General features: G+C 33.8%; 1 protein-coding gene across 1 annotated transcript in view; it reads left to right on the top strand.

The window, feature by feature from the left end:
• Positions 1 to 19,252, top strand: part of nell2a (neural EGFL like 2a) — a 115,066-nt gene that overhangs the window by 82,669 nt on the left and 13,145 nt on the right. Inside the window, exons 14-15 of the mRNA XM_058766330.1 lie at positions 3,691 to 3,813; positions 3,895 to 3,990. Coding sequence (XP_058622313.1) covers positions 3,691 to 3,813; positions 3,895 to 3,990 — 219 coding nt within the window. The remainder of the gene's footprint in view (positions 1 to 3,690; positions 3,814 to 3,894; positions 3,991 to 19,252) is intronic.

Here is a 19,252-nt window from a genome sequence, read left to right as displayed (position 1 = left end):
ATAAAAAAAGAAAATTGCATTCTTGACTTTTCATACTGTCACTGTCAAATAAGTAAATAGATAGGTAAATAAATAAACAAAATTAATTAATTAATTAATTAAAATAAAAAGGAATGAATAAATAAATATTGTATTCTTTTTTCATACTGTCCCTTTTTGAATACTGTACTGCTCAATGTCCTTGTTAAAAAAAGCTAAATAAATAAATAATACTGCATCCTTTTCTTTTCATATTGTTCCTATTAAAGCAAAACTATCAATCAATCAACCATGCTATTAGAAAATAAATATTGCATCCTTTTCTTTTCAGACTATTCCTGTTTAAAAAATAAAAAAATTAAAAAAAAGCAAAACTGAAAAATGAATAAATAGCTATAATGAATAAATAAATAAAAATGAAGGAACTAACTAAATCATTTAAACAAAATGTACTGTCCCTGTAAAAAATAAAATAAATAAAGTGAGTGAGTGTGGTTTTATGGTCAGTACATTTTCTCAAATATAGTAAATTACGGGTGAAAAATACATGATTCTGTTTGCAGTTTTGATAATAAGAAGAATGTCAGATCTTACTCTCTCTTACTTTCTTAAGACGCTCTCATACAAACAGACCTTGAAACATATGAATCCAGACGTTTCTATACAGAGTTTATCCAGATCAGCATTACTGACGCCGAGCGCTTGATTATATCAGAAATAACATCACACAAATATTGTTGTTCAGTACTGATTGTTTTCCGTGTCATACTTCCACCAGCAGATCCAGCGGTGACCTGTAAAGACTGATAATCACTCTGCTATAACAGAAACGATGATATTTGTTTGTTAAACGATCCTCCAGGTTCAGATCGCTTGTGTTTGAGTGTAGAAATGTGCAGCGCTCAATGAAAGCTCGCGCTGTAATTATTCCCTCATTTGTGTTTATTTCCGCTGGGAGTTTGTTTGCTGGAGGATTTTATGAAATCTCAGAGATGAATGTATCCCACAATTCCTCATGGAAACAGATCTCAGGTCAGCTGGAGGGCAGGAGAAAAAAACTTTCTGCTTGCACAGTGTTATTTTAGTATTAATGAGACACTATTATATTTTTTATTAATATTTTAATTTTATTTTTATATTTTCTTCATTTTAAGTAAATTTTTTATTTATTTTGTTGTGTTTTTGTCATTTTTATTAGTGTTTTTTTTACATAAATTGTTTTCATTGTTTTTTGCTCCAGTTTATTTTTTTATTTTTATTTTTTTTTTTACATCAAGTTAAAGTAAATGAAAATGTTGCCTTGGAAACTAGATTAAATTAAATAAGTTTGAGAGGTTAAGTTTTATTTTGTTTCACATAACAACTTTTTATGGCTTATCTTAATACAATTGCGATACTATTATATGTTTATTCATATTTGAATTAGTTTTTATTTTATATTTTCTGTTTTCATTTGAATTAATTCTAGTATAATTATATAGTAAATTATTATTTTGTTATGTGTTTTTGTCATTCTTAGTTTTTTTTTAAATGTCTAGATAGTTTGTATTATTTCATTTTTATATTGTATTTAATTTCAGTTCAGTTCATTTTAGTAAAAACAATTATTTTAATGTTTTGAATGGTTGATTTTAGTATCAGTGAGATACTATTAGTTTTATTCATATTAATTTTATATTTTCCGTTTTAAATTTAATTTTAAAGTTTTAGTAATTTTGTTGGGGTTTTGTCATTTTTATGTTTTCATGTTTTCATTGTTATTTTTGTCATGTTATTTTTAAATTAATTTTTCATATCAATTATATTCAAGTTAAACTATTTCAGCAACAAGTTTTTTTTCTATTGTCATTTCAGTTAAAGTTTACTTCATTTAAATTAAAAAATTTTAACGATTTTGTCATTTATTTTAGTATCAAGCTTTATTCGTATTTTGAATAAATTTTTATTTTGCTATTTTCTGTTTATATATATATTTTTCATAGTTAAAATTTTATTTCTGTTATGTTTATTTAATGTAATGTAATATTTAATTTTAGTTATATTACTACATCAACAAAAAAGAAAAAAAATTCAGTTAAAGTTGATTATTTATTTATTTTCTTTCTTTCTTTTGGTTTTATTAACAATAATACATTTCTGAGTTAATAAGGGGATATTCACTGAAAAATGACAGATTTAATGTCCTAAATTTATCCATGAGGAACTGACTGGCTAGTGAAAAGCATCTCTATATAAAGTTGGTTTGATGACATAAGCCAGGTTTCCATCCAAAACTGCAAATTTAAATTAAGCGCAAAACTGGAATGTTGCATAAAACATTTGCGAATAAGCACCGTTTCCATCCAACGAGTCAAAGAGAACAAAATCATCACTGGCACTAAATATCACTAAGAAAAGAAGGAGAAGCCACTGAATATAATAATTTTCATATATAACGAGATCAGTCAGGTTAGTCAGGATTTGCCGTTCCATAGCGCAAATCACATGACTTTTTTGATGTGCTTAGAGGAATTTAATCAGCAAATGTGTTTCCATCTCCCATTATTCGCATTAAACCTTTTTCACATGAGTGCAAAAACCACCAACCTCGCCCCTATTTTGAAATCTCCGCCCCACATGTACGTACACAACCCTGGCATAGCGACGATCGCAGAAACAAGTGAAGATGACACACAAGCATATTCAAACAAAGTTGTGTGAAACAAAGTAACATCAACGTTACTCACCTATCAAAAAGAAACAACGCAACAACTCCTTGCGTTCTCTCCACCGCTGGAAAGATGCTCTGATATTTACGCGGGTCCTACCACTTGCTTGAACGTAACCCTTCTTTTTAATGTCTTGTTCTTGCTCTTTTTTGATCTTCCATTTCTCTCCCTCTATAATCGATATGCTAATATCCGTCCTGTGCACTCAAATTGAGCGCTCTCTCTACACTGTAAAAAAAAAAGTTGACCTAACTCAAAAAAAATAAGGCAACCTATCGCACTCAACTTAATTAAGTTCACTCAACTAGCAACCGCCAACTTAAAAACTTTAGTTCATCTAATGAATAAAAGTCAGTCTACTGAGTGTTAAAAGATCAGAGCAACCAAATATTTTTTTAGCATTTAGCTAAAAAAGTCTTTTTGAACAATACTCTTTCTTTTAGATTTATGTTTATTTTCAAAGCCTTCTACATAATATGGGCAGTATTTGCCTCTTAAAACTAAAGGCAAACATTTATGCTGATAGACGAAAGAATTAAACAGTTTGCAATGAGATGAACAAATACTTGAGTATCTAAGTAAGGTAAACAAAACAACTTTTGCCAGCGACGTGTTTAGAGTATTTTTGTTCAGCTCACACAAAAAAATTTAAACTGACTTCTTACAAAAAATTCTTTGTTCAGGCTAATTTTTTGCATTGGTTAGTAGAACTTTTCGAAAGTTGGATTTTTTTACAGTGTATCTTTACTAGACACGTCCCTTACTGCCGATTGGCTGCAAGCGTGTTTTGGGACACAAAAGCGTTTTTCAAAAATTGCTTAGTGCACCTTTAAGGGATTTTCAATTGAAATTTGGCATTTCCATCACTCGTTTCTCATGCGATAGTCGAAATGCACATTATAACAGGGTGATGGAAACATAGCTGTTTACTGAGAAAGACAGAGTGCTGACTGAATGAAGGTGATTGAGATCTGGTGTTGACTCCCGGTGTTTCTCTCCGTAGAGCACGACGAGTGTGCGTCCGGACAGCACAGCTGCGATGAGAACGCTCTGTGTTTTAACACCGTCGGCGGCCACAGCTGCTCCTGCAAACCCGGATACACCGGCAACGGCACCGTCTGCAGAGGTGAGCCCTGCGCCCGTCTGCGGTCATCTGACCCGTCACCTGACCCGTTACATGACCCTCTGTCCTCTCTCTGACCCGCAGCGCTGTGCGACGGCCGCTGTCTAAACGGCGGCTCCTGCGCGTCTCCCAACATCTGCGTGTGTCCGCAGGGCTTCAGCGGGCAGAACTGCGAGACGGGTAAGATCCAGAACAAAGCCTGAGTGTGTGAGTTTGGAGGAAGAGTGCTTGATTGTGGCCTTGACTGTGAGAGTAAGAGTATATTACACAAATATAATACAGATATTAATAAATAAATATATAATAATAAAAATCATCATCATTGTATTAATAATAATAATAATATGCATATGTTAAGATATATATAGTAATAATATTAATCAATACAATTTTTTATTTGTAAATATATTTTTATTAAATATATGTATACAGTTATTTTGGCTGGAAATATATATACATACATATACTACACACACATGTATGTGTGTGTGTGTGTGTGTGTGTGTGCGTATGTGTATATATATATATATATATATATATATATATATATATATAAAATGCATGAATGAATACATAAAATAGTAAAATAAATAAATAAATAGTAAAATATATATTATTAATTGTATGTATGGATATATGTATGTATGTATATATATATATAAATATATATATATATAAATATATATATATATATATATATATATATAAAATGATAAATATGAATCACAATATAGTGAGTTTTTGCTGGGAAGTCAACAAGAAGTGCTCTTTATATATTCATATATAATAAAATATATATACACATATAATACACACACACATATATGTATGTATGTATGTATGTGTGTGTGTGTGTGTGTGTGTGTGTGTGTGTGTGTGTGTGTGAGCAAATACAATGAATAAATATTTATATTTATAGAAATCCTAGATATAAATCACTTTATATAACAAATAACTCTGTGTTATAATAAATACAATAAATAAAATATTTATAATATATTTTAATACATGTATACACACACACAGATATGTATACATGTATATACATATGTATATGTATAATAAATTATTAATAAATAACTATATTCACTACCAGTCAAAAGTTTTTGAACAGTAAGATTTTTAATGTTATTCAAATAATTCTCTTCTGCTCACCAAGCCTGCATTTATTTGATCCAAAATACAGCAAAAACAGTCAATTTAAAATATATATATATATATACATTTTTACTATTTAAAATAACTGTTTTCGATTTGAATATATTTTAAATATTTTTTAAAAATTATACTCCAAGGTATAGTGTATAATGTCACAAAAGCTTTTAATTTCAGATAAATGCTGATCTTTGGATCTTTCTATTCATCAAAGAATCCTGAAAAAATTGCTCAACTGTTTTAAATATTGACAATAATAATAATAATAATAATAAATGTTTCTTGAGCAGCAAATCAGCATATTAGAATGATTCCTAAAGGATCATGTGACACTGAAGACTGGAGTAATGATGCTGAAAATTCAGCTTTGATCACAGAAATAAATTACATTTTAATAGATATTCACATAGAAAACAGTTATTTTAAATAGTAAAAATATTTCACAATATTACTGCTTTTGCTGTATTTTGGATCAAATGAATGCAGGCTTGTTGAGCAGAAGAGACTTCTTTAAAAAAACATTAAAAATCTTAATGTTCAAAAACATTTGCATAATATGCATTCATAGAAGTATATTTTAATAGCTAATTAAACAGACACATATGCTGAGCAACATACATACATATACATAGGCCTATATATTAAAGATCATATTCTTGATGTTGCTGAGCATCAGCTAAACCAACTTAACCTGTATTATATCTAATAATTTCTTCTTCACTTACACTAGTTTTGCTCTGAATATGTTCACATTACTCCGCGTTACCTTCCCTTTATGTGCTTGTTTTTCTTCCGTTTTTTAAAATATGATTATATCTCCCCCAGACACGCTCGTTTATCTTCATTTAGGACCAGTGCTTTGTTTAGTTTAGTAAATTGAGCATCAATTCCTCCTACAGCGAAAGGGAAACACGTCCTCCATCTGCGAGTTAATCATTTCTGTGGATCACAGGCGTCTCTGTTTCCCGTTCCCTCACACACTGGCGTTTATTTCCCGTTCTGTTGTTATTGACCCCCTGGGTAACAGGTTAAGGCTAAGAAGGAGACAGATGTGGCTACTGGGTATGCGCACATCAATATAGCATCATTTTTGTCACATTGGACAACAATAATTACTATTTTTGCATTATTGTAAGGGGTAGGTTTAGGGTTGGGGTAGTTGCAGGCGTTAATAAAACACTATCTACAGGTAGAAAATAAAATTTCATTGTAACACCGTTGCTCTGGATGCTGCGCGGCTGGTGAATGCACACTTTTAATGAAAACACGAGAGCGAAGTCTCTGTGGCTTTTACTTCGTGTCGCAGATTAGCGTTGTTTCTGACGCGCCGGTCCCGTGTGGCTCATTTCCAGCAGATGCTGCCTGTTTCTGGACGCTTTCGCAATGAGACACGCAGTGCACGTCCCAACCCATCGATCTCATAGAAAGAGCATTTCTGCCCTCGCTATGGCCTTTGATTAAAATCAAATGGCTTTTCTTTCAGGCTTTTCTGTTCGTTTTCTCTTGGAGGATACCAGAGGGAATCAAGCGGATGAGTTTATGGCTTTTTTCCCGCATAGATGTTGGAATCGTATTTAACAATTTTTCTGAAAACACCAGGGTGTTCGAGACCCTGAAGTGAAAGGTGTTAGAAAGATCATGAGCTAAACTGTTTCATAAAAATGAAACACAAGAGGTTGTGTTATATTGTTATATCATACGGCCTCCGGTCCTTTTATGAAATGGTAGTAGATAATAAAAAATTAAGAACACAATTCTCATTTGTGACCCTGGACCACAAAACCAGTCTTAAGTGTAATTTTTTCGAAACAGAGATATCATCTGAAAGCTGAATAAATAAGCTTTCTATTGATGTATGGTTTGTTAGGATCGGATAATATTTGGCTGAGATACAACTATTTGAAAATCTGGAATCTGAGGGAGCAAAAAAATCTAAATATTGAGAAAATCGCCTTTAAAGTTGTCCAAATGAATTCTTAGCAATGCATATTACTAATCAAAAATTACGTTTTGATATATTTACAGTAGTAAATTTACAAAATATCTTCATGGAACATGATCTTTACTTAATATACTAATGATTTTTGGCATAAAAGAAAAATCTATAATTTTGACCCATACAGTGTATTTTTGGCTATTGCTACAAATATACCCCAGTGACTTAAGACTGGTTTTGTGGTCCAGGGTCACATTTTTTGTTTGGAATTTTATTTTAACTACTGTACTTAACTAGAGAAGCAAAGTTTGTCAACAATCTCAATGTTTTGAAAGCCTTGTTAGAAACAGGTTTAAAAAGTCTTTACATTTAAAGGTTTAAGATAGATAGATAGATAGATAGATAGATAGATAGATAGATAGATAGATAGATAGTTTATATCCCCCGTTCAGAATCTGCAAAATGTTACATGTCAAACGATCACTGATGCTCCAGAAGGAAAAAATATGCATTAAGAGCCGGGGGGTGAAAACTTTTGAACAGGATGAAGATGTGTTCATTTTTCTTATTTTGCCTAAATATCATATTTTTTTTTCATTTAGTACTGCCCTTCAGAGGCTTCAGAAGATAGTTACATATTTCCCAGAAGACACAATAAGTTAAATTTACCCTGATCCTAAAATTCAAAAAGTTAATGCATGGTTTTTCTTTCTGGAGCATCAGTGAATGTTTGAACCTCATGTAATAGTTGCATATGAGTCCCTCAGTTGTCCTCAGTGTGAAAAGATGGATCTCAAAATCATACAGTCATTGTTGGAAAGGGTTCAAATACACGGAAATGCTGGAAAATCAAAGAATTTGTGGGACCTGAAGGATTTTTCTGAAGAACAGTAGGCTGTTTAACTGTTCAGGTCAAACAAGGGACTCATGAACAACTATCACTAAAAAAACAAAAAAAACAAGAATCAGCTGTGAATCATTCAGGTAACAACACAGTATTAAGAATCAAGGGGATGTAAACTTTTGAATGGGGTAATTTTTTATGAATTCAACTATTTTCTCTTGTCGACTATATGTAAATGTATTTTATGTGAAATATCTTAATCAGGTCAGTACTAAATAAACAACAGCATGCATTTTGTATGATCCCTCTTATTTTGGTAAAATAATTAACATTTTGCAGGTTCTGAAAGGAGGATTTAAACTGTAGATTAACGACAGATAGAATGACAGATAGATAGATAGATAGATAGATAGATAGATAATCAATCATAACGGCAAATCTGTTGTTTTGTCCGAAAAACAAACCAGACGTGAGAGTAGATTAATGTCGGTGGACTTGAACTTGAAAAATAATGTGTATTGATGTGAGGCGCTACAGTATGGAAGCCCGTTTCTGCCACTGGATAAAAAAATAAAAATAAAAAATTTATATCACGCAAATTGCGAGTATATATCACGCAGTTATGAGAAAAAAAGTCAGAATTGTGAGTTTATATTGCGCAATTGCGAGTTTATATCACGCAGTTATGAGAAAAAAAGTCAGAATTATGATTTTATATTGCACAATTGCGAGTTTATATCACGCAGTTATGAGTATATATCACGCAGTTATGAGGAAAAAAGTCAGAATTGTGAGTTTATATTGCGCAATTGCGAGTTTATATCACGCAGTTATGAGTATATATCACGCAGTTATGAGAAAAAAAGTAAGAATTGTGAGTTTATATTGCGCAATTGCGAGTTTATATCACGCAGTTATGAGAAAAAAAGTCAGAATTGTGATTTTATATTGCGCAATTGCGAGTTTATATCACGCAGTTATGAGTATATATAATGCAGTTATGAGAAAAAAAGTCAGAATTGTGAGTTTATTTTGCGCAATTGCGAGTTTATATCACGCAGTTATGAGTATATATAATGCAGTTATGAGAAAAAAGTCAGAATTGTGAGTTTATATTGCGCAATTGCGAGTTTATATCACGCAGTTATGAGAAAAAAAGTCAGAATTGTGATTTTATATCACGCAGTTATGAGAAAAAAAGTCCGAATTGTGAGTTTATATCGCGCAATTGCGAGTTTATATCACGCAGTTATGAGAAAAAAAGTCCAAATTGTGAGTTTATATCGCGCAATTGCGAGTATATATCGCGCAATTGCGGTATATATCACGCAGTTATGAGAAAAAGTCCGAATTGTGAGTTTATATCGCGAATTGCGAGTTTATATCACGCAGTTATGAGAAAAAAAGTCCAAATTGTGAGTTTATATTGCGCAATTGCGAGTTTATATCACGCAGTTATGAGAAAAAAAGTCAGAATTGTGATTTTATATTGTGCAATTGCGAGTTTATATCACGCAGTTATGAGAAAAAAAAGTCAGAATTGTGATTTTATATCACGCAGTTATGAGTATATATCACGCAGTTATGAGAAAAAAGTCAGAATTGTGAGTTTATATTGCGCAATTGCGTAGTTTATATCACGCAGTTATGAGAAAAAAAGTCCGAATTGTGAGTTTATATCGCGCAATTGCGAGTTTATATCGCGCAGTTATGAGAAAAAAAGTCCAAATTGTGAGTTTATATCGCGCAGTTATGAGAAAAAAAGTCCAAATTGTGAGTTTATATCGCGCAATTGCGGTTTATATCACGCAGTTATGAGAAAAAAGTCAGAATTGTGAGTTTATATCACGCAGTTATGAGTATATATCACGCAGTTATGAGAAAAAAGTCAGAATTGTGAGTTTATATCACGCAAATTGCGAGTATATATCACGCAGTTATGAGAAAAAAGTCAGAATTGTGAGTTTATATCACGCAGTTATGAGAAAAAAAGTCAGAATTGTGATTTTATATTGCGCAATTGCGAGTTTATATCACGCAGTTATGAGTATATATCACGCAGTTATGAGAAAAAAAGTCAGAATTGTGAGTTTATATCACGCAAATTGCGAGTATATATCACGCAGTTATGAGAAAAAAGTCAAATTGTGATTTTATATTGTGCAATTGTGAGTTTATATTGCGCAATTGCGAGTTTATATCACGCAGTTATGAGAAAAAAAGTCCAAATTGTGAGTTTATATCGCGCAATTGCGAGTATATATCACGCAGTTATGAGAAAAAAAGTCAGAATTGTGATTTTATATTGCGCAATTGCGAGTTTATATCACGCAGTTATGAGTATATATCACGCAGTTATGAGAAAAAAAGTCAGAATTGTGAGTTTATATCACGCAAATTGCGAGTATATATCACGCAGTTATGAGAAAAAAAGTCAGAATTGTGAGTTTATATTGCGCAATTGCGAGTTTATATCACGCAGTTATGAGAAAAAAAGTCAGAATTGTGATTTTATATTGCGCAATTGCGAGTTTATATCACACAGTTATGAGTATATATCACGCAGTTATGAGAAAAAAAGTCAGAATTGTGATTTTATATTGTGCAATTGTGAGTTTATATCACGCAGTCATGAGTATATATCACGCAGTTATGAGAAAAAAAGTCAGAATTGTGAGATAAAAAGTAGCAATTACCTTTTTTATTTTTTATTCAGTGGCGGAAACAAGCTTCCATACTACAGTGATCTGTCACAACGCATTAAAGAGCCACAAAACAGTATTTATTTCTTAAAAAGAATCACAAAATCTGAAAGCTGAGACCTTGTTTCCTACCAGAAGTAACCTGCCCTGTCTTGTCTGTCGGCGCATTGTCAGTTTCCTCTTTGCTCAGCGATGTTTTTTTTAAGTGCGTAACTAAGGTCTTTGCGAAGGGTCAATTGTGAGTCGTTGTATAATTCACACACTGCTATCTATTATCAGTGTTTTAGTTTGTCAAGCTGTTTTGATTCACAGTGACACTGAATGTCAAACATATCGATGCGTCAAACGTCACAAAAGAGTGATTTGAAAATGTCCTGCAGCTGCTTTGGACAGAAGCGCTGTGATTTGTGGTCAGCGATGAGCTCTGTTGTGTGTGGGGATTGAAGAGGCGTCTGTGACTGTAATTTTGACGACATGACGTCTGCACTGTTTGTCTAGTAAACTGTCTGTTGGAAAACAGGCTGATTTTTGATGCCTGCTGGGCAGCCAGAAGCCGAGGCAGTCAAATGAACGAATAAAGGAGCAGAAGCACAGAATAAATGAGGCGCTGCTGTTGATCTTGAATGCTGGAGCAGGTTTCCAAATGAAAGCGCGCTGGTTTGATGTTCACCTGGAGGCCTGATGTTATTTTTATTCTGCTCAAGTTTCAATCAGCGTGGTTATGAATCAAACGCCATGAAGATGCAGTGAACAACAGACAAACACAAAACACACTAGACATTAGCAAAAGATACTCTAATGAACTTTAAAATACTTAGTAGAGAATTTATTTATTTTTAAATTAGATGCCAGGTAACAAATACCTTTTGTACTTTTTTGAGATAAAGAAATGTCTTTTGTTCATCAAGGCTGCATTTATTTGATCAAAAATACACTAAAAATTGTGAAATATTATTACAATTTCAAATAGCTGTGTTCTATGTGAAATCTGTAAAAATGTAATTTATTTCTGTGATTAAAGCTGTATTTTCAGCATCATTACTCCAGTCTTCAGCGTCACATGATCCTTCAGAAATCATTCTGATATGCTGATTTGCTGCTCAATAAACATTTCAGATTATTATCAATGTTGAAAACAGTTGTGCTGCCTAATATTTTTGTGGAAACTGTAATACATTTTATTTTTCAGGATTCACAGATGAATAGAAAGTTCAAAAGAACAGCATTTATTAGACAGATACATTTTCACTGTGATTTTTCATCAATTAAATGTGTCTTTGCAGAATAAAAGAATTAAGTTCTTTTGAAAAACACAATCTTTGAAATGCAGTTTAGGTCAGCAGGTTTCTGTCACTCTTCTATTGTGAGAAACAGAGGTTCACTTGCATCAGAGTTTCAGCTTTGAGGAAAATATTACAGCATAAACAAACACGGATAAACAAAATCATCAAAGTGAGTCAAGAGCGAGAAATAATTATGAACACAAAAGACAAAAGGAAAGATGAAAAAACAGTTCTTTTAGTTTCATGAAAGCTGAAGGTGGTATTAAAGGGAATAAAATAAACAAACAAACGAACATGACAGAAAATTAACTTAAGTTTTTCCTGAGCTACATAAAACTCACAATAAAGCTAAAAGCTACAGTTAAAGCAATAGTTCACCCAAAAATGAAAATTTACAGAAAACTTACTCATCCTCAGGCCATCCAAGATGTAGATGAGTTTGTTTCTTCATCATATTTGGAGAAATGCATTGCATCAGTGTCTCAGCAGTAGCAATGGATGCTCTGCAGTGAATGGGTGCCGTCAGAATGAGAGTCCAAACAGCTGATAAAAACATCACAGTAATCCACACCAGTCCATCAGTTAACATCTGGAGAAGACAAAAGCTGAAACAAATCCATCATTAAGACGTTTTTAACTCAAATACGAGTCCATAATCCATAATAACACTCCCTCCAGTGAAAAAGCAGTCTGGGCTGAATCAGGAGAGAAATCTGCACAAATCAAAACAGTCAAAACATTTTGATGTGAGAGAAAACAGGAGATAATAAGCGTTGTTATGGATTATGGACTTATATTTGAGTTCGAAACGTCTTAATGCTGGATTTGTTTCAGCTTTTGTCTTCTCCAGATGTTAACTGATGGAGTGGTGTGGATTATTGTGATGTTTTTATCAGCTGTTTGGACTCTCATTCTGACGGCACCCATTCACTTCCATTGGTGAGCAAGTGATGCAATGCTACATTTCTCCAAATCTGATGAAGAAACAAACTCATCCTAATCTTGAATGGCCTGAGGGTGAATGCATTTTCATTTCTGGATCAACTATTCTTTTAATAAAGAGCAACCAAAGCCCAACAAATAAGTTCATATTGTCAGTGGTGGAAAAATAGTAATTGCATAGTGGGATTTAGCAAATTAAATAATACACATGTTTCTCTAAATAGTCAAAATACTAAGTTACACATTGATTGGTTAGTTTTATGTGCCCTTCTTTTGTAGCGTTTTGTACAGAAACTGCTATGCTAGTTCTTGTGAACCTCAAATGAACTAGAATCCTCTGTTATATAATCGCCGATCAATAAACATTATAATCAGTTTCATATCACATGACATGAGACGCTCAGGGTTTCCTCAGATAACCGGGACGAAGCCCAGAGAGATACAAGCCGAACGCTTTTATACGACTCCTCTGGAGCCACGAGAGCAACTCACGAGCGCTCAAAGAGAATCACACTCTCTGAAATAAAAGAGCTGCCGTGTGCGTGCGTGTGTGTGTGTGTGTGTTTGGGGCTTCTGGGATACGACTGAACATGAAAATGCTTTCACTCGGCTGCTCTCTTGTCCTCTTCTCTGGCTTTTTACGAATTCTCTCAAGACCATCTGACAAACTAGCAGTGCAGAGACCGACACAGTCAGGATACAGATGATGATTCGATGGAGAACTTACAGAAAACCCAAAGAATTAAAGGAGGATGTGCAAAATGATGCACGGAAAGAAAGGACACGCAATTAGCATGCAATGACGTCATCCAGTCCTTACAGATGCTGTGGAGACTCAGAAGATGCATTATTCACACAATCGCTCTCATGCAATCACATGCTTGATGCATTATTCACAATGCACAATTGCACATATATGCAAACAAACAAATCACAAATGCAGATTATTAAAAACATGCAATATGCATTTTTCACAATGCACACAAAACCCATGCATATGCACACAATGACAAACAAATCACAAGTACATGTGCACAAACATGCTACATGCATTATGCAGAACATACACAATCACAAACAAATCACACACTTGCATGTAGATATAAGTGTACATACAGTATGTGCATTATTCACACAAACACAGCCCATGCATTGCAATCATACATATATAGAAACATACACACTCACACGCACTTTCACAGAGTTCAGGACCGTCTGCAGGTCAGCGATGGGTGAACAGACTCCAGTTTGCTGCTGTCAGGAGGAACCGGATGCATTTTAATGATCTGCAGTTAAAAGGGCATCAAATACATGCAAAGAAACACAGACAAACTTTGTCTTAACTAGCTGCATGAAGTCTGGTTACCATTATAGATTATTCTGACTCCCCCTTAGACAGGAAGAGACTGTTTGAGTGATGTGTGATATTCGTTTTCATTAACAGTTCATTCAATGTATTTTTAATATATAAAAATATATGTATATTATATATAATATAACATGTTATGTAATTTTAAATTATGGTGTATATAAAATTAAATATATTAAAAATTTATTATACATTTTTAGGCGGACGGTTCCTCTCCTGCTGACTTTGATAATGCATTAACTATTTGTTTCTGTGTTAAATATAAATGATCTAAATGAATATTTAAAAAAAAAAAAATGGAAATAGTAAAATAGCATAATTTTAACATATTGTGATATCAAATATATTAAATAAATAGTGCAGTAGAAGTTTTCAGAAAAAAAGTTTTGGAAAAATCAGTTTCAACTTCTTATCAGTTTGATTGATTTATAGATTTAATATCTTTATTTTATTACTTAAAGTTTTTGCTACGGTGGACTGTACACCACAAAATTATACTCTCAATGAGTGTTTTAGTGTAATTTTCCAGAAAAATAAAATAAAAAAATCTAAAATCCATGAAACAAGATCAAGAAAAAAAATTATATATATATATATATATATATATATATATATATATATATATTCATTTCTAGAATTAATTCTAGAAGTTAAGAATTATACATATATATATATATATATTTTTTTTTTTTATTATTTTTATATTTATATATATGTATATATGTTATATATATATATATAATTAACTATACAGCGCTGCTTGAAAGTTTGTGAATCCTTTAGAATTTTCTATATTTCTGCATAAATATGACCCTAAACATAAGTCCTGAAAGTAGACAAAGAGAACCCAATCAAACAAGTGAGAGAAAAGTATTTTTTGTGTCATTTATTTATTGAGAAAAATGATCCAGTGTTACATATCTGTAAGTGGCAAAAGTATGTGAATCTCTTGGATTAGCAGTTAATTTAAAGGTGAAATTAGAGTCCATCTGTGCAGAGGTGTTTCCAGTCAGTGCAATCACTATCAAATGTCAGTACGTGACCTGTTTCATTCAAAGAACAGAGATCTATCAAAGTCTGATCATGTTTGTGGAAGTGAATCATGTCACGAACAAAGGAGATTACTGAGGACCTCGGAAAAAGAGTTGATGTTGCTCATCAGGATGGAAAAGATTACAAAACCATCTCTAAAGAGTTTGGACTCCACAAATCCACAGTCAGACAGATTGTGTACAAATGCAGGAAATTCAAGACCACTGTTACCCTCCCCAGAAGTGGTTGACCAACAAAGATCACTCCAAAGCAGAACGTGTAATAGTCCACGAGGTTGCAAAAGTTCCCAGGGTAACTTCTAAGCATCTAAATTTTTTTCTCACATTGGCTAATGTTCACGAGCCCACCGTCAGGAGAACACTGAGAAGCCATGGTGTGCATTACAGAGCAAGAAGAAAGCCACTGTTCTCCAAAAAGAAAATTGCTTGCTAAAGATCATGTGGACAAGCCAGAGGACAATTTGAGAAAGGTTTAATGGTTGGATGAAACCAAAATAGAACTTATTGGTTTAAATGAGAAGCTATTGTGTTCGGAGAAAAGAACACACTGCATTCCAGTTTAAGAATCTCATCCCATCTGTGAAACATGGTGGTGGTAGTATCATGGCTTGGGCCTGTTTTGCTGCATCTTGGCCAGGACAGCCTGCCATCATTGATGGAGCAATGAATTCTGAATTATACCAGCAAATTCTAAAGGAAAACATCAGGACATAAGAACAGGGTCTCAAGAGAACGTGGGTCATGCAGCAAGACAACAACCCCAAGCACACAAGTCATTCTACCAAAGAGTGGTTAAAGAAGAATAAAGTTAATGTTTTGGAAAGACTGAGTCAATTAAAATGTTGTGGAAGGACCAAATCAAGCAGTTCATCGGAGGAAACCCACCAACATCACAGAGTTTAAGTGCTTCTGCACTAAGGAACGGGCTAAAACTCCTACATGTTATTGTGCAGATCAGCATTTATTAGAAACTTTACCTTCAGTTACTGCAGAAAAAGGGGGTCACACCAGAGACCGAAAGCAAAGATTGACATACTTTTGCGACGCACAGATATGTAACACTGGATAAATAAATGACAAAGAAACTATTTTTCTCTCACTTGTTTGATTGGGTTCTCTTTATCTACTTTCAGGACTTATATGAAAATCTGATGATGTTTCGGGTCATATTTATGCAGAAAATATAGAACATTCTAAAGGGTTCACAAACTTTCAAGCAGCACTTTATGTTATATTATATCAATCAATAATGAAAACTGTCAAAAATTGTTGTTTACTTAGATTTTTACATTTTATGAAAATATGAGTTTCTATGAATATGACTTTTCACACCTGTGTAAAGCCATCCTGATGCTCCCGGTTGGTTGTTAAGTGGCTGCTTACTGAACCAAATCAAAACAGCTTTCACATGAGGAAGAGCACTAATTAAGGCACTAATGACATTTAGGAAGCTGCCTTAGAAGACAGCACCGCAGCTCACTGAGAGATAATGCTGGATGATGATGAGAATGTGTCAGTGGAAATGAATCTGGGTTTCTTTAGGGCAGGTGGGATTTCTTGCGTCTGCTGGTCATTAGAGGTCAAGGGTCTGTCAGCCGTCGCTCACAGCTCACAAACTGAAGGAGGAAACTCTCATTTCATCCCCGCTGCAGGGCTCCGTTTGTTTCAGCTCGTTGTTTGCTGAGGTCTTTCTTTCTTTAACGCCCCAAGCGAGAAATGAAGCCGTTGTCTGCCGGTAAATACGAGCGAGTTTAAATTTCACATCTTGTTACGTTTTCGCTTTGATGTCGTATTTGCGGAGATTGGATTGTAATGTTGCATGAAGTCATTGTGTTTGGAGTGATTGTGTGAGTGGATCCGGCACTGGAACGACATTCCCCTGGAGAAAAACACAGAAACACACAGACAGAGCTTCCATGTCTCACACATATACTGTATACTGCTACAGTAATCAGAGCTGGAAGTAATCTGGATTACGTAATCCGATTCCGAAAATTCTGTACTAATTACATTTATATTTGAATATGTCTGCATCTTGAAATGATTATAGTCAGATTACATTTAAGTAATCTAAAAGTAATCTAAAAAGTAGAATACATTACCTAAAATGAGTAACCTAGATTATGTTACTAATTACAATTTTCATTATGTAATCTGTAATCCGCAACACACTACAATTTGTGAGTAATCTACAACGAGAAATAAATTTTATGAATCAAGGATGCATTAAATTGATCGAAAGTGACAGGAAAGTCATATATAATGTCAAATAAATGCTGTTCTTTTGAACTTTCTATTCATCTGTGAATCCTGACAAATAAAATGCATAACAGTTTCCGCTAAAATATGAAGCAGCACAACTGTTTTCAACGTTTATAATAATCAGAAATGTTTTTTGAGCAGCAAATCAGTATATTAGAATGATTTCTGAAGATCATGTGACACTGAAGACTGGAGTAATGATGCTGAAAATTCTGCTTTTACATTGTAATAATATTTCACAATTCTTACTGTATTTTTGATGAAATTAGGCCAAATTTACGGTGGGCGAGAGATCTCAACGTGCTGCAACTTCTTTATTTGTTTGTGTTGTGAGCATTTGCAGCACCTGCTGTCAAATTGATGAATATTTGTTCTTGATTTGCTGGTGCTTTTTCTATTTGCAGCACGTTGAGATCTCTCAGCCACCGTTCAAATTCCATTAACTTTACTACTGTTAAACTATAGTAATTGTAAAGTCTTTTTGATGACTGATAATTAATACCAACAGTAACAGTAGTATTTTAGTGGATACTACTGTTGCCATGGTAAACTGTCATGAGGGTTTTCCCACAATGCACTGCTAGTGTTGGCTCGCGTGGGCTGCTTTCACCTGTATATTCACACGCTGCTACATATTTAGACACACACACACACACACAGAGTTAATTAGTGGTGCTTAATTAAGGCCTTTGGTTTCTCACGAGTGGCTCGTTACATGTAAATGGCGCGTCTCAGAGGACGCCGTCGCGTGTTTGTGCATCTCTGTGTGTTTGAAGAGAAAGCACGCCTTTGTTTGCAGCTGTTGTTTAGTCTTGCAACGTTTTTCTCTTTTTTTGTGCTTGAATTTTACAAACTCCTGCCGCTGTTATGTAACTGCTCAGCTGTGCGATCACATTTGATCGTACGTCAGATGTAGAAACGTTGTGATTTCATAAAATTTTCGAGCTGCTGCGATGGAATTATTTATACGTGACAATGATAAATAAACATGGCGTAATATGAAACTGGACGGTAAAGCTTGTTGACACACTTTGATGTTGGCTTGAGAAAGCCTAGCCAGAATGTGTGAAGTAGATTCAAAAGCCAGAAGTTTGAAAGTTTAAAGACATGCGATCTGTAAGACAGATTTTATATCTTTCAATTCTGTTTACGTCTCACAATTATGACCCTGAACTGCAAGACAAACTCAGAATTGTGAGAAAAAATAAAAAATTGTGAGATATAAACTCAGAATCGCAATGAATTTGTCTCACAATTCTGACTTTTTTCCCACTCAATTCTGACCTTTGTCTTGCAATTTTTATATCTCGCAATTTTGCTCATATCTCACAATTCTATTTTCTCGCAATTCACAGATAAAGGTCACAATTCTGAGTTTATATCTTGTAATTCTGACACGTTTCTCACAATTCTGTTTATTTATTGCAATTCTATTTTCTCCCAATTCTCAGAATTTGAAATTCACAGATAAATCTCAGAATGCAGTTCGCAATTCTATTTTCTCAATTCTGAATTTACATCTCAGAACTCTGACTATTTCCTTGCAATTCTCAGTTTATATTTTGACTATTTTCTTGCAATTCTTTTTACATCTTGTAATTCTAAATTTATATTTCTAAATTCTATTTTCTTGCAACTGAGTTTAAGGGCCCAATTTTAATTATCTAAGCGCATGGCCTAAAGCGCACGGCGCAGGCGCACTCAGGGCGTGTCTGAATCCACTTTTGCTAGTTTAAAGACGGGAAAACGGTCGGCGCGCCCGGGGCGCATGGTCTCAACGGGTTGTCCCTATTCTCATAATGAATAATGGGTGTTTTTTGGGCGTAACGTGCAATAAACCAATCAGAGTCTTATTTCCCATTCCCTTTAAGAGTGAGTTGCGCTCGCGCCATGGCGG

The sequence above is a fragment of the Onychostoma macrolepis genome, chromosome 25 (genome assembly GCF_012432095.1).
Source record: "Onychostoma macrolepis isolate SWU-2019 chromosome 25, ASM1243209v1, whole genome shotgun sequence".
Lineage (NCBI taxonomy): Eukaryota > Metazoa > Chordata > Actinopteri > Cypriniformes > Cyprinidae > Onychostoma > Onychostoma macrolepis.
The sequence above is the reverse complement of the archived record's forward strand: the minus strand, read 5'-3'. Positions and strand labels throughout refer to the sequence as shown.